At 37.5% G+C, this 21,558-nt stretch overlaps 1 protein-coding gene across 2 annotated transcripts in view; it reads left to right on the forward strand.

Moving 5' to 3' along the window:
* The window catches only part of GABRG2 (gamma-aminobutyric acid type A receptor subunit gamma2), a 129,324-nt gene extending 111,889 nt beyond the window's left edge, over positions 1-17,435 (forward strand). The window contains 4 exon segments of one of the 2 annotated variants that reach the window (NM_174545.1): positions 5,203-5,355; positions 11,363-11,568; positions 13,569-13,592; positions 15,001-15,276. In NM_174545.1, coding sequence (NP_776970.1) covers positions 5,203-5,355; positions 11,363-11,568; positions 13,569-13,592; positions 15,001-15,276 — 659 coding nt within the window. 2 annotated transcript variants of the gene reach the window in all.
* The last annotated feature ends 4,123 nt before the right edge of the window (positions 17,436-21,558 follow it).

The following is a 21,558-nucleotide window of genomic DNA, read 5'->3' on the forward strand; positions in this document are numbered from 1 at the left end:
TGAAGTTGAGAATCTTTCTTCATATTTAGTGTCTATGAATTGTTCATTCATTTTTTCAGCCCAGTTAAAAATGTGGGTCTCTCTCTCAATAATTAATGAGAATTACTTATATATCAGTGATATTAGCCTTTGATTTATTTATATAGGTAATATTTTATTCAAATGCAGTATTTTGCCTTTCAAAATTACTTAAAGAAGTATAATACAGTTCTAAACATGATATAATTTTTTTCTCCTTTATGCCTTCTGTATTTTATGTTGTGCTTTGACAAAGTGTCTTCCACACTAAGATTATGAAGGTGTTCTCTTACATTTCTTTCTGGGATAGTATTTATATTCATGCTTAAATCTGAATCTTCGATACATCTCAAATGTGTTGTTGTGTGTTAGGTGAGGTATAGATCTAATTTCAGAAAACACTTTTCCCCAAATGAATTTGCAGAAAGTGAACTCCCCTACCTTCCTGTGGTCAAAACCAGCCCTGTGGAACCAGGCCACAGATTCAAGTGTTTAACAAGGAGTGATAAAGGAAATTCACTGCATTGTCTCAATACCTCTCTCTCTGAGTTGTAGTGAGAGATGAAATAATCTTGTTCTCATTTAATCCATTTAATTTAGAATCTGTCTGTGAGGTTTCATAGATCTTAGTTTCCATGTTACCTAATTTAGTGCTCTTTGCATAAAAGTGATTAAAAATATTTATTGACAAATAAAAAGAGACTAGAGAAAGGAAAGTAGAGTATATCAACACTAATTATGCTTTCAAAATTAATCCAGTAGAGTAATATATACTCTATTCAACTATAGTTAAGTGGAGTAAGAATCATGGGAGAGGAACCAGGTGAAATCTTAGTTTTTTCACCACCATGACAAAATGTTTAGAATTTTAAAGAAAATATATGCAAACTATTCAGCCCAGTGTCTGCACATAGTAGGCCCTTATTACTTGTAACTAGAAAACCATTATTTTTATTATTTGGGGCATCCGGGAGGGGCAGATGTCTTATCATGCCATCAAGTTTTGACGAGGAGGTAGTTTCACGTATGAGCCTAAACACTCCAATAAATTTGAATTTTAAAGCTTTCAAATTGTTAATATGACAAACAACTAAAAAAATAATTATTGAAGTCCATTGTTCACTGACGTTGCTCTCTTCCTAAAACTAGACATAAGAATCTTACAAAAAATAATGGACATTAATGGGTGTTATTCAAATGATATATCTTCTCAGTCATAGCCTGTTTCTATTACATTCTTAATTAGGACAAAGACAGGGAACCAAACTAGTTTTTTTAAGATGCTATGGCTTTAAGTATCATGTTAGAATAAATCAATAGAATAAATCTGAAGTGGCTGAAATAACCACCTTTGACTTGGTGGGCATTTAAAGCTTTTGGACTTGGGGAAATCACTGATGCGGCACTTTCAGGGGATTTGATTTTATAGGCTTCTCAGCCTGAGAGTTTTTAAAAATACAAAAAGTGATGTGGCCTTAGAGATAAGACAGATGTCAGGCTGTCACTGTGGAGCTGCTTGGCTTTTAAATGGCCTGTTCCCAAGTTTGAATCCATAATCTAGTGATAGAAAAGCTTCAGATTTGTTGGCAAAGATGAAAGATGCTCAGAAGCTATTACCTTAAAATAGGAATTGATAGATAAATAGGCTAGGGGAGTCAAGATTCTGACCTAAAGGGAAGTGGAAAATTGAATTGAGATAATTATCTGTTAACTTGAGGCAAAATTAAAGTTCACCTTTAAAAGAGTCAGATCATTAATGCCAATGTGTAGATTCTCATTTACGTGCATGATAAAGAGTAAAAAGATGTTACTAAAATTGTCTAGATTTATTTAAAATATTATAATTTGCATTCAGAGAATTCTCAAGGACTTGAAAAATTAGGGAGAAGAAGTGCCCCCGAATATGATTATTTATAAAGAAACCCTTTCTTTCTTTGTGTTTCTTAGGTAGAATAAGAAACTTACATTTGCCTCTGGTATTGTGGTCAAAGGAACATGAAAGAAAAAGACACTAATAGGGATCATCTTCAATTAAATATTTTTATAATAAATAGAGGCAGGCTGTAATTGAATAATATTCTAGATTAGAACAAAAGCAGAGACCAAACAAATATATGAAATGCTATGACTTTAAATAGCCTAAATCCAAATAAATCAACACAGAGAAGCATCATCTCAGAGAACTAGCACAAATGTATTTATGATCAATAAGAAAATTTCTACCTTTAACTTTTCAAAGATAATTGCTAAATAATGGCTAATTACTGCTCTCAGAGAGGGAACTGTATGTTCTAATGGGAGCTTAATTCCGTAATTCGTATCTGGGTCACTATGACTGCCTTAACCAGGCCTGATTCAGACAAGTGATAGTCTGTCAGTGCCCCGAAGGGCAGTGTTAGGAAGTAATCATAGCCCCACTTAGGAAATACTGCAGGGTTAGCAGAGAATCTTGACTCCCTCGAGGAGTACCCAGTGAAGGGTCTTCTGTCTCAGCAGCTTAGAAGAATGTGGAGTGAAGCTGGAGAGAGGGAAGGAAGGAGTGGACTAAGTAATAATAATTCATCCAGCTAAGACAGTCTTCTTTAAAGTGCCTTATTTTCAAATCAGATTTAAGTCATCTAAGTATGGAAAAAGCAAGAGGGTTCCAGAAAAACAACTATTTCTGCTTTATTGACTATGCCAAAGCCTTTGACTGTGTGGATCACAATAAACTGTGGAAAATTCTGAAAGAGATGGGAATACCAGACCACCTGGCCTGCCTCTTGAGAAATTTGTATGCAGGTCAGGAAGCAACAGTTAGAACTGGACATGGAACAACAGACTGGTTCCAAATAGGAAAAGGAGTACGTCAAGGCTGTATATTGTCACCCTGCTTATTTAACTTATATGCAGAGTACATCATGAGAAACGCTGGGCTGGAAGAAGCGCAAGCTGGAATCAAGATTGCCGGGAGAAATAGCAATAACCTCAAGTAGGCAGATGACACCACCCTTATGGCAGAAAGTGAAGAGGAACTCAAAAGCCTCTTGATGAAAGTGAAAGTGGAGAGTGAAAAAGTTGGCTTAAAGCTCAACATTAAGAAAACGAAGATCATGGCATCTGGTCCCATCACTTCATGGCAAATAGATGGGGAAACAATGGAAACAGTGACAGACTTTATTTTTTTGGGCTCCAAAATCACTGCAGATGGTGATTGCAGCCATGAAATTAAAAGACACTTACTCCTTGAAAGGGAAGTTATGACCAACCTAGATAGCATATTGAAAAGCAGAGACATGACTTTGCCAACAAAGGTCCGTCTAGTCAAGGCTATGGTTTTTCCTGTGGTCATGTATGGATGTGAGAGTTGGACTGCGAAGAAAGCTGAGCACCGAAGAATTGATGCTTTTGAACTGTGGTGTTGGAGAAGACTCTTGAGAGTCCCTTGGACTGCAAGGAGATCCAACCAGTCCATTCTGAAGGAGATCAGCCCTGGGGTTTCTTTGGAAGGAATGATGCTAAAGCTGAAACTCCAGTACTTTGGCCACCTCATGCAAAGAGTTGACTCATTGGAAAAGACTCTGATGCTGGGAGGGATTGGGGGCAGGAGGAGAAGGGGACAACAGAGGATGAGATGGCTGGATGGCATCACTGACTCGATGAACATGGGTCTGGGTGAACTCTAGGAGTTGGTGATGGACAGGGAGGCCTGGTGTGCTGCGATTCATGGGGTCCCAAAGAGTCGGAGACGACTGAGCGACTGAACTGAACTGAACTGAAGTGAGTAGAGAAACACAGACATGAAGTCAAGTAATTAAAAAAAAAAAAAACAAAAACACATGATCTGGATTTCATTGCCCATTTATTTTAGGACAAATTATAAGGAAAGAATACACAACATTTGAAAAGTAGTCTCATGTGTCGCCTCACATTAAGAGAGCAGATACAGTGTTTGAAAGTGATGTTGTCTTAAATCAGTCTGAGCTATAAGGTACAATATGGTATATACTATATAAGTACTTCACAGTTTGTACTGTAAAGTGAATACAATGCATGTATCATGATCTTAACAAATTACAGAGACTTGAGACTGTGTCACATTACACTGTTCTCATGCATAGCTGTATAGTTATTCTTGGATTCCTTAATTACTCTACTCTCTGGAATATTTATATACATTTCTTTATAACCAAAATGTCCCAAAATACAACTTCCTGATTTTTGGTTTCTTTCTCTATAGTTAAATGTATAAATACATTGTTCATTTAATCATTTACTCACAAATGTTGCTGAGTGGCTGTTTGGAATCCAGTGGGATGCTAAGTGTAGTGATAGGGGCAGGGAAGGGCTAGGGTAAGCACAGTCTGTGGACTCATGCAGATATAAGTTAACAATGAGACAGATTTTACAAAAACAACCACAGGGATGGACAAGAAGTTACAAACTGAAGCAACTGTTATAAAGGAAAACCACTTGATTCAATGGAAACATGAGAAAATGTCTCAGCACAGGAATTTGGTTATAAACTGAGTAAATAGTCATCTATTAGTGTCAAGCACAAAGATAATTCCCTGGTTTGTAATGGAGAAAGGTCCTGAGAACAAGAAGAAATTGTAACAAATCTTAGAATTCATTGCAGGCAAGAGAGGCACAGGGTAGAAACAAAGATTCCCCTACTTCTTCACCAAATGTAAAACTACATTGTGTGCATTAAGTCAGCAGAGACGGCAAAGTAAAAGATCGCCTGAAAGAAGAAAATATGAGCAATATGCTCAAAGGTATTTCCTTTCATCTAGCAGTCACATTGCTTCTTAAAGGATCAGAATTCAGTATGGTTAGGTATTTTCTATAACGTTTTATTTTGTACTGGGGTACAGCCGATTAACAATGCTGTGATAGTTTCAGGTGAACAGGGAAGGGACTCAGTCACATATATGCATGCATCTATTCTTCCCCAAACCTCCCTCCCTTCCAGGCTGCCACAGAAGACTGAGCAAAGTTCCAGTGCTTTACAGTAGGACCGTGTTGGTTATCCATTTAAAATATAGCAGTGAATACAGGCTGGGTTTTGCTTTTTGTTGTTTTTTGTTCTTAATGCAGGTGGATTAAAACTTTCAAGTGCAGCTAAGAGTGATATGCGTGCTTATCTGAGACGCTTTCCAGTTTTGTGAAGGGTTTTCATGGTCCACCTTTGCTCTGTTCCAGGGGATTATGTGGTCATGACTGTCTATTTTGACCTGAGCAGAAGAATGGGCTACTTCACCATCCAGACCTACATCCCCTGTACACTCATTGTTGTCCTATCTTGGGTGTCTTTCTGGATCAATAAGGATGCTGTTCCAGCCAGAACTTCTTTAGGTGAGAGACAGTTTCTTGTGTTGTACTGTCCCAAGGTAAGTACTGAACAACACTAATCTTTATTCCCCCTTCTAAGTTGATTTGCTTTTAATTCAGTTAGTAATAACATAGAAATGCCATTTATTTAAAACTAGCATATTAAAACAGTGTTTAAAGCTTCTTAGTTGTGTTTTGCTAAATTCTCTCCTTGCTTTGAAAGTGTTAGTTGCTCAGTGATGTCCAACTCTTTGTGACCCCATGGACTGTAACCTGCCAGGCTCCTCTGTTCATGGGTTTCTCCAGGCAAGAATACTGGAGTGGGTTGCTATTCCCTTCTCCAAGGGATCTTCCCAACTAGACCTGGATTTTATCCAGGTAATCTTTTAAATAAAGTAACTGGGGATAAAAAATTTTTTAAAAACTTCTTTTTAGGAAATTTTTTGTTTGTTTGTTTTGGTCTCTGGGCAGTTGTATACCCATAAGAGTTGGTTGTAGTTATCCTTTTCCAATATTGTTTTCAGTGATGCCAGTTTGGTAGCTTGAAATCAACCCAGGTACAAATATTAACACCATGGAAACAGATAAACACAAAAAATCAGGGGCACCTTTTCCCTAGGGAATCAATTATTACACATGTACTAGCATACCACTGGCTACTGATTAATTTCAACATGCATAATTATGATGATGACATTTGAAGATATACGTATACATAACTGGCTCTATACAGAAGAGCTGTTGGAAAGATTATTTTGAGAAAATATGATTACCTATGAAGGATTATTTGGAGTTTGCTTAATCTCTTGTCTGGTGATACCTGTCTTGGAGTTTCACATCATTTTCCTCACATAAGGAAGAGGACTCAAAGATTATTACAAAGCCACAGACTCACAGGAACACTGGAGGCTAGGTCCATGAATAGAATTCTCACACTACATAATATTTCCTAAAGATTTAACTAAAGCTATTGAAAAATGAATTATAAGGCTGCTATCCTCTTTAATCATCTGTGTGACAACTAGAACCACAATTCCTGTTCACTCTTTGGCTAGAGGCAGTATCATGTAATAGTTAAGAGCTTGGATTTTGAAATCCAACAAATGGATTTCAACCCTCATACACAGTATGGCCTTAGATACGTCCTTTAGTCTCTACAAACCACATTTTACTACAAACGGCATTCACGTGTGGAATATCATTTCCTGTACCTAACTGTTGGGGTTTGTATCAGGTTAAATCAGGCACTCCATGCAAAGAGCACAAAACACAGTAGGGCCTCAGAAATACGAGCAATTACAGTCATTTTCTAACAAAGTGATCTGTACCAGGTTATTAAAACTGAGAGCAGCAATGATTACTGGGAAAAAAGGACATCATTTGCATATTTATTCTTCTCCAAACCAAATTTAGTCTCCCATCTGTTTCAAAATAAGGTTATTTTGATTTTTTCTGTTATAGGCGGTACTTTATGTTACAGGCTGTATTTAACAATTATAATATCTTGTCTAATGCTACATGCTAAGACAGACCCAAAATATGTTGCTACTTTTTAGGACGATTGTCATCCTGAGTAGAATGTACCACATTACTTACTCGCTTTCTGTGTCTGTCACATCAGGGTATCAATCAATGTCTTCTTCACTCCCAGCACAGTGCCTGGTCCACGGCAGGTACCTCTATGATTACTCAAGTAATATATGCACATATGAGTGGATGGAACAAGCACACTGATGCGTTCCAGTCCACCAATCCCAAAAATATCTTTAGGGAAAGATTTCAAATCAATCTCTTCTCTTGAAGTCTAGATTCCTGCTGGTTAAAAAACCCTCTTAAGGCTTTAGTACTAGCTCATTTCCACCACTTGATCAATGAGTGCTCACCGGCAAGAGACCCTAGTGGGAGAAGAAAGGAAGGAGAGTAGGCTGAGGAAGAGGGACAGAACAAATAGCAGGTAGGCGCTCCTCTTGCTCATAGATCATTTACCGTAAGCCAGTCATCCTCAGTGTGGTCCTCCTGCTTTTCCTACTTTTTAGAATAACTGCATGCAGAAGTTGTAATGAAAACAAAGGTTAGTATCACATTTTTAGAACTAAGGAACCAGAGGTGCCATGAGGTTAAATGGCACGCACAAGGCCACTGCCAGCAGATAGCAGATGTGTGCCTTGGCTGATGAGAACTAGATTGGCTCTGGGTGTGGGGCCCTGTTGAAGGGCCACTTGTGGGAGGTGGGATGGTGAGCTGAGCCAATTTCTCAACTTTAGCTTTGCAGTATCAGGTCTCTATCACTGCTTATTAAGTCCAACTGTGTATTTAAATCAGTAGAGGGCTTTCAAAAGTACAACTGCCTTTGTCCAACCCCAGGATATGCTTATTTAATTTCTTGAGAGCACACGGTGGGGTGGGGGGTGGGGGGTGGAATTTAGGATAAAAAAATAAAAAATTCCTCAGGTGATTCTAAGGCGTGATCAGGTTTAGGTTTAGGAACACTGACCTAGATTATTGGGTCCAATTACCTTTTCCAGTGTTTACAATCAAGAGTTGAACCAGATGACAGTGAATGCCTGTGAACCTAAAAGTTTACTGCCACAAAGCAGAGAGCCACGTTGTTTGAGGAGTGAGATAAATATATGCATGTGGCTAAGAGAGTGACTGCTTTCTAAGTGCAGATCACAACATTTGAGGTCATTTTGAAGGTTATAACACTTGAGTAGAGTTTAGTACACAGGTGGTAGCTGGGGAGGTTTAATCATGGTATAAGGATGATGGATTAAACAAGGAAAATACCTCTTGGCATTTTTCACCCAAGTTATGAGGTAAGCAACATGCCTAAAGAGCTTACTTCATGCCAAGACTGAAGGAACTGAAAAAAGCTTATAGATATTTTTCATCCATCTCAAGTAAGAGAAGTCTAGTTTCTTTGCTTAGCAAAACTGGACTGAAAAACCCCATGGAACAAATGAAACACATTAAGCTATCTTGTTGTTGGTTGGTAAGTCAGTTAGAGTCCTGTTCTTCACTGTTCTCTGTGGCTCCAAGCAGACCTGAAAATATCTTGAAGGAACTTTTTGAGATTCTTCTTTACATTCCTGTGATGAATGTCCATGTAGCCTAATAATATCAGACATACCAAATTTTCTTAAGTGAACTTATGCATGATATCTGCTATGCATACTGAAATTTTCACTTCTCATAGGTCATTTTTGCTTTGAGGCCTGAATGAAGTGAAGAAAGTGCTAATTAATTTTTGAAATTATCCCACAAAAATATCAGCTGTGATTAGGTATAATCAAGAACTTCTATGTGAATTAATACATAGACAACCTAAGTGAAGCTTTTTTACTTTGAGAAGCATATCTTTCTTCTCTAAAGTAAATGATAATAACACCTTATATTTATTGAGACTTTACTAGGAATTGTCACTCTATGTTCGTGATTTAATTTAATCTTCATGAGCGCCTTATGAAGTCACTACCATCCCCAGTTTGTACTTGAGAAGCTAGACCATGCTTATGTTTCCATCATGACAACATGGAAGATTCACAGATCCACATCATATCCCAAATTAGGGATTTGGGATAGCTAAATCCCTAATAGCTCCTAAGAATGTGGCACTTCATCCTGCACATTATGGACCTATTTATAGAGAGGAAATACAACAATGTGGTTTAGAACATTGCATTTAAAGTCAGACTTGCTAGGCTTGTAGGTTATCTCTCTTACTGGTTTATTCTTTCTGTGCTGTTTTTTTTTTTTTTTTTCACTTGCAAGAAGAAGGATAACAGTGCTTATTACCTCATTTTGAGGGTTTTCTGGGATTATTATACATATGCTTGACATAGTATCTGGTCAAATGAAGAGATTCTTAAATGTTAGCTACTGTTATGTACAACTAAAATGATCCTCCCAAATCATCAATATGGATTCCTATTTTCATATGTAGGTTGAGTCTCTTTGATCTTTCATGTATACACTATTCTTCAATCGTTTTATTTTTTCAACAGATATTGAGTCCTAGCTCTATACTCACTGTGGGGTTACAGTGGACATCAAGAGCCATGTTTTATCTGTCATCACAAAGTATGTAGACTAGACAGAGAGATGGATTACTCCATAATCGCTAATGATGGAACGCGAGAGAGGCTTCAGTCTTTATGACTAAGTTTCCTTGTGGAGGGCCTCTATTAAAGGCACTTCTTTCTGTGTAGTTCTTTTAACCAACACTGATCTTCCCCTTCTCTAGAATTTCATAACACACAATGTATCATACAAACCTGATACTAAGCTAAGTGTTCTTAGAAACATACCCAAACTCTTCAAAAATGGCTCTGAAAAAAAACCTGAGCAATTAGGAAGAGAAAGGTCAATGTCCTTCTTGGCTTAACCTTTCTTCAAGAGTGGCTGGCTCCCCTTAACCATCTTTGGAGCATTCTGTACCCATGTTGTAAAGAGAGAATAAAATCCTATTTCTCTTTTCCTGTATGGTGATACTGTTCTTAATCTCTGTGGCTTCCTTCCCCTGCTCCTCAAGTTTCACGTGTCTGATTCCTTCTGAGTTTCCCAGGACTGCTCTTTGAGGCAGGGGCATTGACTCTCTCCTAGAAGTATCTTGGTCCTAGTAATAGTGAGAATTAACATACAGCATTAGACAATGGAAACGTCCCTCTCCCCTGCCTCCAACAAAAATGTTAAGTCACAAGGCTATAGATGGTAAAAGCTTGGGAAGACCATTTTTGGAGTACAGAAAAGTTGCATCCAGTCATGATAAGAAATGTTGAATTAAAATCATAGCATGATAAGAAATGGATGGGTCTTCAAAAAGATAGTCAGATGCAGAAACTGAAACCTAGAATACTGAAGTGAATTGAGTTACTATAATGAGCTAGAACCTATTCAAGTACTGAATCCACGTTGCCTTGTTATAAATAGCACAGCTGTAAATACATAGAGTTTGTCTTCACTTTGTTGTTAAACAATTATTGGGGATAACTAGTTTTCTTGGGCACTGTTGTACAATGGGAAAAAGAAGGGTTTTGAAATCAGCCATTTAACTTCTGTGCTCAAATCTTTCTGCTACTTTACTATCTGACACAGAGCTTGCCTTTTGGCTTCCTTTCCCTCAACTATAAAATCAAAATGAAAATATCTGCTGTAAAGATTCAAAGAGAGAATGCACATGAAATACTTATCATAGTGCCTGGCACAAGGACATTTTCAGTAAATATTAGTTATATCATTTCTGAGATGCCTGTTTTCATCATATAATCGTCTCTAAAGAATTTATACATCAGAACCTGTCAGTCACACACAAAGTACCTCCTCTATTTAATACCTTTAAAGGGCTTCTCCTTACACTTTGAATAAAATGCAAACTCCTGGGCAGGCTCTGCATAACTTAACTAGGTAACTTCTATTTACCTAGCATCACTGTGACTTGGCCGCCCATCCCAGGTATTCTAAAAATTCAAAACCAGATAAGGTTTCCCTTCCTCAGAACCTCCCTTTAATTAATTTAGCCAGTTCTGTCCCATCGCTCAGTTGTGTCCAACTCCTTGCTACTTTAGCGTTGATAGCCAGAAGGTTGGTTTTTTCTAATTTTTTAAGCTTCACCTTAAATATCACCTCCTCAAACAGGCCTTCCACCTAAGTTCTCACTGCCCCTGTCCTCTGCACGGTGCATTCCATAATCTGTCATTATACTTCTCTCTGTTTTCTTGATTCATGGTGGTGTCTCTCACTGAAATACATATGGGCATACATAAGGGACATATGGGCAGAGACCTTGTCTATTTTATTTCTCAGCACTAAGTCAGCACATTCTTAGCACATTTCTCAGCACATACGGGAGATGACACATGGTAGGCAGGCGATACATATCTGTGAACAATGTGAATGAATTCCAGTCAAGCCTCCTTCCCCAGAACTGAGGCCACTCCTCAGAAGTCACAAAACACATTTAGTCTCACCAGGGAGGCAGTTATCCAATGTGCTGATGTGGTCACAGGGTCTGTTTTATCCTGCCTTCCTCCAGGAATCACCACTGTCCTGACAATGACTACCCTCAGCACCATTGCCCGGAAGTCTCTCCCCAAGGTCTCCTACGTCACAGCGATGGATCTCTTTGTATCTGTTTGCTTCATCTTTGTCTTCTCTGCTTTGGTGGAGTATGGCACTCTGCATTATTTTGTCAGCAACCGGAAACCAAGCAAGGACAAAGACAAAAAGAAGAAAAACCCTGTATGTATCATTTCTCATTGGGCCCTTTGACATTTTTACGCCGAAAGATCACCTGGCTTTGTTTTGGTTTGGCCTTGCTTGGCCTATTGTGGGCTATCCATACTTTGGGCCCCAAGGTGAAGACAGCATGTGTGAGTTTGGCCAGGCTCCCAGGATTCATTATGGTCATCAGTTAATCAGGAGAGACCTGATTCACTGAGGCAGACTGTAGCTCTCTTCATTTCACTGGGAGAATAACCATGACTGGAAACTGCATTCATCTTTTAGTAGCTGTCATTTTAGGTTTTCCTGATTTTCAGCTGTCTGACTCTTAACTATAATGTTTTAAAATTACTGATGTTTTAAGTCCTTCATCCACTGCTTTCCAATAGGAAGCCATGAGGTTCTTAAAGTTTCAGGGATCACCATACTTTTTTTTGCAAATCATTTAGTGTGTGTGTGTGTATGTGTGTGTGCATTGCCAGAGGACTTCTGTTGGTTTTATACTCAAAATATATATTTTTAGCCTCCCTGTGTTATCATGTTCTCGTATATAAATGAGTATTATTTTATATATATCTTATGAGGCTGCTGTGAGAAATAAGTGTAATGGATATAAAAGACATTAAATAGTACCTGGTATTAAAATGATGATGATGGCTGACGTTGATGATTTATATAGTTACCAACCTGGATTGAGTTCAGTGATTTGGAAACAGGTAAGAACACTTTACCTTGCCACCAAACTTTAAACAGAGTTGAAGAAGCACATTTATAAAAGCCTAACATAATTGTTTTGTATTATGGATGCTGAAAAGAGCACGTAGCTACGCATTTGCCCACTTAAATCCAGTGTTTGGTTCACAGGAGGCCCGATGAAAGTGAAGGTGCATTTCTTTCCAAAAATGGGGCAAAGGAGCTTACCCACCCTCCTGAATTTATAGCCTTTCCTGGTGAGGGCCATGACAGTGGCTAGCTTTCTGACCCATGGACTTTGGGGAGCTGAATTATAACCACTGATTCTAGCTGATTCTAGCCTGAATCCTGATGCATCTTCAGAAACCCAGGTGAAATTTGACAAACGGCACACGTTTATTTGACTGTGAAACATTATAACAGGTAAAGAAAGATGCATCATTGTTCTTGATGATTAATGTAAAAGAAATGCTTATCTTCAATTTCCCGATCACTGCACTTTCTGCAGCCCCTTCTTTTTCTGTATGGCCTCTCTTTACCTTTGCATCTTTTCTATCCTTAGTTTATTTTCCTTGTCGTGTTGTTTTTTATTTTCCCCCCTTTCTTCACTTGCCATTTCATTTTCCCCTCAAATTTCCTGCCAGTAGTAATAAGGCAGTGAGGACTGACAGTGGACAAAGCCCTTTGGCCCTTTCTATTGCAGAGTGGATTTTGTTGCAGAGACAGAAGCACTTGGATTCCTTAGACCAGGGTCCTGGTCCTGAGGATGGCAGAAAGAAAAGGTGACAGAGGAGAAAGGGAATTGAAGAAACTGCAAAAGTGAAAGTACCCAAGAACTCTGTGCACATTTCCCTTTTAAGCCGATTAGATGATTTATCAGAATGAGCTAGAGTCCAAGTTGTGACTGAGAAGCTAAAATTTCACTTTCCCATTTAATATGTTCTTGGGTTCATTATGTCAAGACTCTCCTAGTTAAGGCCTCCTTAATGATAATCAGAAAATAAAATCAGCATTTCTATACAGGGAAAATAGGCAACAAAGCTTCCTTATAAGTGGGCAGCACTGAATATTGCAGTTAGATCATTATAGATTAATTTATCAAAGATTTCACTAGGAATCACCAAAATTTCATTTTCCAAATTAGGCATATACTTTATTCTAAGCTCAGAACTGTCCTTCTGTGTTTATAATTTCAGTTCATTTCACTTGCTATGTTTTCAAAATGTATTTTTAATTTATCTTATTTTGTCTCTCTTTTTTTTTTCCTTTTTTCCCTTCTTTTAATTAAAAAAATGCGATTCTCTTTTCTGTCTACAAACCCAAAGCTTCTTCGGATGTTTTCCTTCAAGGTATAATGTTTTTGGAATGGAAATTCACTGCATGCAACTGCTGGATCTAACTATTAATGCTTACATGGTGTTTTATTTATTTTTTATGAATAGACTTTTAAGCATTCTACTAGAGATAACACATTTAAGATGGAGAAAGTTCTTTAGAGTTTTAGAGTTGATTCAGCAACCCTACATTAATTCAGAGGTTTTGACCTAACATGAGACTAAAAATCTCTAAGCTCTATGAGATGTTATTAGTGAAGTGGGCCTCATTAAACATCAAAGCCAAGACTTACCCTCTCTATGCAGATAAAAATGGAATCCAGTTTCACTGGTTGTACCTACCAAGTTCCATTTATGTCCTAAAATTTAACTCTGTAAGTCCTAATTCAAAAAAGGATTGTTTTTCAATAAGTACATATAAAAATTTCCATTGGCCTGAACTCTACCTTTTGGCTCTATAAAAATGATACTGTCTTTGAAATGCTTTAGATTAAAACACCCATCCCTTCCTTCCAGGGTTATCCAGGGGCCTTTTGGCTCTATCATACAATATTCAATGAGATTTCTATTCTCAGCTAAACTTTCTGATAGCTGATTCAGAGACAATAGAGTTCATATATATATCATTCCTAAAACTAACTTACCAAATTAACATTAAATAAATTGAATTTTCTAGCAATTTTATAATTGGTGCAGCAGCAAAGATTAGATTAACATTTAATTAATTGGTACTAGTTTCTTCTCAAATCCTCAAGAGAGTTTGACAGCTAGTAACATTTAAAAAATTTCACTCACATGTAGTTTAATATTGCTGACATTCTGAAGCTTCTAAAGGGTGATGTTAGGCAAAGTACTATATTACTTTAAAGTATAAACCCCACCATTGTGGTATAAACTCAGGAAGCTTCTGTATTTATACACAGCTTAACATTTTCTGTTAAAAGCGTTTAACACATTTGCTCAGTGTAACGGGATTTACTATTTGCCTATATAGATAAGCATGTACACAAAATTTGATTTCACAATTGACTCATTTTTATTTCTCTATCCTACTCACATGCAACACCATTAAATGCCTTCATGTAACCAACCTCACATCTAATAGTTACTAGAATAAGATTCCATGTAGTTGTTTGATTTAAATCTTCAAACTTTGAGTTCTTTTGGTGTTCAATCTTCTTGCTATAGCTTATTAGCTTGGTGGTATTATTTTCAGCTGCACTGCTTAAGCTCAAAATTTGAAATCTGCAACTGCTATCCTTCTAAGTTCAATTTCACCATTGTAGATCATGATGTCATAGCAATTCCCTGAGTACTCATTTTCAGATTCATCATTCGCACACTGGGGACATTGTGGAGACATGGTCTGGGATTTATCAGGTAAAACTAACTCTTATCCCGCTCCTTCCCTACTCCATCTCAGGCCCCTACAATTGACATCCGCCCACGATCAGCAACCATTCAAATGAACAATGCCACACACCTTCAAGAGAGAGATGAAGAATACGGGTATGAGTGTCTGGATGGCAAGGACTGTGCCAGTTTTTTCTGCTGTTTTGAAGATTGCCGAACAGGGGCTTGGAGACACGGGAGGATACACATCCGTATTGCCAAGATGGACTCCTATGCGCGGATCTTCTTCCCCACTGCTTTCTGCTTGTTCAATCTGGTTTATTGGGTCTCCTACCTTTACCTGTGAAGAGGTATGGGTGTTACTGATGTGGGTCTTACTCACTAAATCTCATGAAGAGAAGATGTCCTTTCTAAGTCTACTTACATAATCCCCTGTGTAGTTTACCATACTTTGAATTTGTTTCCGTGTTCCAGCCTGGTAAATTGTATTCATGTCATATTGTTTGCACCCAACTCTCCTATGCTAAGTGTAATTTGAAGTGTAATGTTTGCTGTGTCTCAAAACCTGCAAGGCAAAGTGAAATTAGAGCAAGAACATTGAAACAAAACAAGCTTTTCTTTCAGCTACAACAATTGCAATTGTGAAAGCCAATATTATTTACAATGGTGTTATCCTTCCTGAATTCAAAATACAATTAGATGCAAAAGACCCAAAAGTGTACCCTCTGTTCTGGGATCAAGTTGTGGTAAATTTGATTCCCAAAGGATATCTCCCTAATTTGAGAAAAATCACAACCTGCTTTAAATATAGGAACCTAGACTAGAAATCTATTATATCTCCCTTCCAAGATATGAAGGAAACTTCCTCCACATCACATGTACAATGATGTAAATATTTCAGTAACATAGAATGCTTCAAGTTTAATGCATGCATCTCTAGAGCTGAAACAAGTGGACTGACGTTAACATCATATTGTCTTTTATTCTGTGTCTTTGGGCTCTAAATGAATCATGAATGTAATTATATGGGTTTGGGTTTGGAACAGGAGAGAGGAATCTTCTCCCTCACGCATGAAGATTCAAACATCTTGTTTTGTTTTGTTTTTTTTTTTTCCTTGTAAGACGTATTACAACACTAAGTAAATACAGACTGGATAATTGACATTTGCCACCTCGAAATATGCCCAATTTCATAGAGTATAAAGTAAATAAATGTATGTGCTTGCTACTTTTTCTTCTTTTTAGGATATAGGTCATCACAGAACTTACGCTCAAGATCTGCTTCCCGTGACTGTGAGTGCCTTGTGGGCAGAATCTTTGTCATCTCTTCTTTGGGTCCTCAGCACCATGTAGAGTGCTCGGCACACAGTTGGTGCCAGTGAATGTGGTTTGTAGTGAACTGGCTTTAGATGCCTCTGATAAAGCTCTCTGAACTGGTCTGGAACCAGTGATTCACCTTTTCACACAGGCGTTGTCCAGTGCTATTTGATCTTGTAGAAGTAAACAGAAGGATCCAAAGAACTTTGACTATTTTGTTCATTATTACACATTTACTTTAGGCAAAGACCATATTCCTTTTAGAACAATATTTACATCCTATATTTCTGTACAGAAATGAGTCTACCAGGGCATAATTAGAATCTGTGTAGTATGGTTCCAGGTCTGGGGGTGAGTCAGTCCTGACCCCCCACTTTTTCACCGAGGACATAGACAGGAACAACAGGAGTTATACCTGACTGGTGTTCAAATGCAGTATCCTTTGTTCTGGGGAAAGCAAAATGTACTGAAGTTTACATTTACAAGATTAAAGAAACCTGAAAGACTTAGAAGGCAGTCGAGCCTATGACTGTGTCCCCATTTGACCAGACTGTACTCACACGAAGTGGCTATCCCAGGCTTAAGACTTGATGAGTTGAGCTCCGTTTTCATGTACTCATCCTGAATTCCTATTTTTCTAAAATTGCGTCCTTCACCAGTTCTGCCTTTTGGCAATCATTTCTTTTAAGTCAGAATTCAATCATAGCTACAGATAATCTACAATGAGTAGAAAAGAAGAGAAAGTGTCATTGTTAATAGAAAACCATGTAAAGTCATCATCAGGTCATCTGGATGAATCTTGAAATACATATAGCTGCCAAATTTACAAACCTTTACTGTATCAGTGCTGTAGTATATAACCTCAAACAGGTGTAAATAGAATTAATTATTTTCTTGTTTTGAATTGTTAACATATTAAATGTTGACTCTTTGGGAGAGTTGTTGGCAAATTTTCAGTGACAAGAAAACATGTTATTGTCAACTTGAAATGTATTCCGTTAATGGGGACATTCAAGAAAAAAAGATAGCTTTCCAATGTGTGCATAGTATTGGCAAAATAAATATATATTATATATAATCTGATTCTTAATTATCAGCTGCTCCCGGTCTATGTATATGAAAACCTTTTCACAATGGGAACTGCCTAATATGTGGACTTTTACAATAAAAATGCTGCATTCTAAGCCATGGCATCAGGTCAGTGGTTGGTTGGACTTGTTTGTCTTAAAAGAGACAAACTTCACTTTCTGTTTGTCTCTTCTCTGATCCCTCTTCTCTGTCTCACTCCCCAACACTGCCTTCCCTTTATGTAAATTTTAGTTGTGAGCAGTGTGATCATGTTTTGCATGATACTCACTTTAAAGAAATTAAGAGATGGTTTTTGGAGTGTGGAGTAGAGACATAAAGAAACGGCATGAAGGAGTAGCTCAAGACTTCTGTGCCTAAAACTTTGGTGAGGCTAACAAGATGGACACTGGTGTCAGCCATCACTGGGATCCCATCTCTACCAGAGACCAGCTGTTTCACAATTGTCAGGTCAGCCTTTATAAGCCTCCATTTTACCAGCTATGAATTAGGTGTAATAAGGCCCCCCCATGTGGTGACACCAGTGCTCTGCTGCTGGGCTCCTCCCACTCCCATCAAATCAGCTAATAGCATCTGGCAATATTCAAATATGTCTTAATTGAGGCCCTGTAGCATGATGTTTCATTTTGAAAGAGTAACTGCACTGCAAACCATTCTTTATACTACAGGCTGACAATCTAAGTTGTTATTGAAAAATCTCACATATTATATTATTTTCAAAGCCAAAGAACCTGTCTCTGTAACCACCCCCTCAAATTAAAAATATAGGGAACCATGCTCCAGAGACAGTATCATATTTTTAAGTCCTCTGAATTCCTCAGAATGGTTACCATGCTGCTGCTGCTAAGTTGCTTCAGTCGTGTCCAACTCTGTGTGACCCCAAAGACGGCAGCCCACCATCCCGTCCCTGGGATTCTCCAGGCAAGAACACTGGAGTGGGTTGCCATTTCCTTCTCCAATGCATGAAAATCAAAAGTGAAAGTGAAGTCGCTCAGTTGTGTCCAACTCTTAGCTACCCCATGGACTGCAGCCTACCAGGCTCCTCCGTCCGTGGGATTTTCCAGGCAAGAGTACTGGAGTGGGGTAACAGTTAGCATAATCCTTTACAAACCTAGCTACCCTACCTTCCTCTTGCTATCATTCTCTTGGCCCCTCATGTCTTCCTGCATTCAATTTAAACATCTATTTCTCACCTTCCAGACACATAAAAAAATTAGTTTTCATTTCAGTCTTGTTTCCTGTCTAACTCAATGCCTTTATTTTTAGCTTCCATCCCCTTTTTAAAGTCTCAGTATTATTCTGACTAGTAGCAATGCTTTTTGTCTCTAACGAAGGTCAAATTACATTTAGCCAAATGATGTGGTCATTGGGGATTATGTCAAAAACTACTATCTCTATGCCTTGTCACTATGGATTTTTGTTTAACATGTAGAAGAAAGAAAGAATGACCTACACCGATAGCTCTGCTATATAATTTTAATGCTCACTGAGTTGCCAAAGGTCACACAGTTAATGGCAAACATGGAACAGCCACCCAAGCATTACTCTTTCTACTGACCCTCACGGTGTTTTAGGATTTGGAAGTTAAATCTGGAATACATTATCTTCCTCTTCATGCTTTAAGATCTGTCAAATTTGAAGATGCCTTCTTTCTTTGATCTTGACTTCATTTTAATTGCAATGAGACAAATTTTAAAATATGTAGCAACAGAGTTAAGTTGATGGATTCTACATTTATTTCATTCTATTTCTAGTCACTTTCCAGTGTTATTCACTGCTTTCAGAATTCTGCTTGAAAGAAGGGATCTCCAAGAATCTGAAAAGTTCTAGACCCAGACAGAGTTGCCCCTTTTTCTCTCTGGGTGTGGAAGAACAGAAAACCAGAGTTTCTTATATTTTGTCTCTACTGGCTCATTCTTTCCACTGTATCCGAAAAGTGGTAGAAGTACTCTATTAATACTTGGTCTGAGGTTAGATACCAATTACAAAATCCAGTTGTGATTTTATTTTTCTCTATTTGGGTTTTTTTTTTTTTAAGTTTTCCCTTATTATTGTTTTTGAAACAAAATGGAAAAGCAAACACTCTTACTCCAGATTACACAGGTTCAAATCCTAGACCTGTCAAGACTTAATATTCAATGTTTCTCTACCTCAGTTTCTTTTACAATGAGTGACTGAAGTAATACTGAGGAGTTATTGGATTTTTAGTAATTTTCTTTAGCACAGATATGAAATATCATAAAACAAAGAGCAGGAGGCTCATAGTCTACTTGGCTTAAGAACAATGATTGTCATTTATGAAGTTAATTACTACATTGTTCTGCTTTGTGGGAATGTGGTATTATCATCCCATATTTGGGAAATTCACGTACATAAAGAAAATTATAGAGCTAAGTATTAACAGAGGACTACTCTCAAGTGGAACAGTATATTATTTAAATCACTGTATGTGATATGTATGAAGATACAAACGTTGATACCTTTTGAAAATTAAACATGATTTCTCTTAAAATATTTAAATCCCTAAAAAGATTGTTAAATAAACATGTGTAACATAAATAAATATGTAGTTCTATCTTAATATAGTATTTTTGTGATATAAATCAATACATTGTTTTGTAGATGTTTCAAAAATCCTTAGTGAAATGAACATGAGGACTCATTAATCACTACTGAGGGCTCTGTCCATAAAAAAAAGAAAAAAAATGTCACTGGACCAAGAATGGAGATTTTTAAGTCACATCTGAAGTTCTTCCAATTTTAGTTGCTTCTCCTGACATGTCTTAATTCTATCACTCCTCTCTGTTTATTATGGTATGATATTATTGATTACCATCTACCATTTAGATTCTCCTAAACTCTGCCATCGGAGAAGGCAATGGCACCCCACTCCAGTACTCTTGCATGGAAAATCCTATGGGCAGAGGAGCCTGGTAGGCTGCAGTCCATGGGGTCACTAGGAGTCAGACACGACTGAGCGACTTCCCTTTCACTTTTCACTTTCATGCATTGGAGAAGGAAATGGCAACCCACTCCAGTGTTCTTGCCTGGAGAATCCCAGGGATGGGGGAGCCTGGTGGGCTGCCATCTCTGGGGTCGCACAGAGTCGGATATGACTGAAGCGACTTAGCAGCAAACTCTGCCATGTCTCCATATAGATATCTTGACACATCTGTCCTATTTCCTCCTTGAGTAGTTTCTAAAATAGTGCCATATTCCTAGAATACCTTTTTCAGCTCAACATACTGAAGAGTCACTAATTAAAGATTCTACCTGGTTCAAGAAGTCTTTCCAGTCTGACTAAAGTATAATAGGCTTTTTTTTTTTTTCATCCTTTCCAGTACTTGATGAGATTTTTGAATAGTCTAATCCTAATATTTATCTCAGCTAAGCACTTAAATTCATCTAATCCTCATAGTAAACACATTTTAAATGAACAGTTCTGTGACAAGAATATGATATAAATAATTCACTATCCATTTGCATCTTAAATCAGGTTGTTTATCTTCCATCTATCTCCCTGCTATGCAAATTTGCCTCATAGGTTTTTTTTTTTTTTCTGTTATTTGTAATTTTTATGGATCTGAAAATAAGTGCCCCATCAAAAAGTTTTGATTAAGCATCTACTGCAATTCAATATAAAGCTTTCAATAAGTGCATATTGCAAGCCTCATACAGGTCACTGTGATGTAGGACGAGATACATTTCAGGACATGGTCTGCATCAAAATGTCCATAATATGATAGAGGAGTCAGATAAGAATGCAAGTAAATATAATGAAGCTGTGCAAAATAGTTGTAGATAGAAGAAACTGTTCTAATTGAGGGTGAAATCAGAGAAGATTCCCTCTGTAATACAAAGCATTCCACCATGTGTGAGAAGGACCCATTACTGCTTTAAAGCTTTCTTTCTGGCTACTAAGGAAAGCCTTGTAGAAAATTTGAAAAATATGAAAATGCACAAAGAAAAAAAATGTTATCCTTTATCCACTAGCAAGAGTTAACCTCTAAAAGCATCATTTATCTTTTTCTCCTTTTTCAGTTTTCTTTATGTATTTAAACAGATAGATAAATGATATATAGATAAATACAATAGAGGCATAGGTAAAAACACACAATAGATATGTTTTGCAGCCTGATTTTTCATACAGTTAGGCATGAATTAACAAACATTTTCTGGCATTCTATTATTATATCATACATCTATATTATAATTTATTTAGCCA

The sequence above is a fragment of the Bos taurus genome, chromosome 7, assembly GCF_002263795.3.
Source record: "Bos taurus isolate L1 Dominette 01449 registration number 42190680 breed Hereford chromosome 7, ARS-UCD2.0, whole genome shotgun sequence".
NCBI lineage: Eukaryota > Metazoa > Chordata > Mammalia > Artiodactyla > Bovidae > Bos > Bos taurus.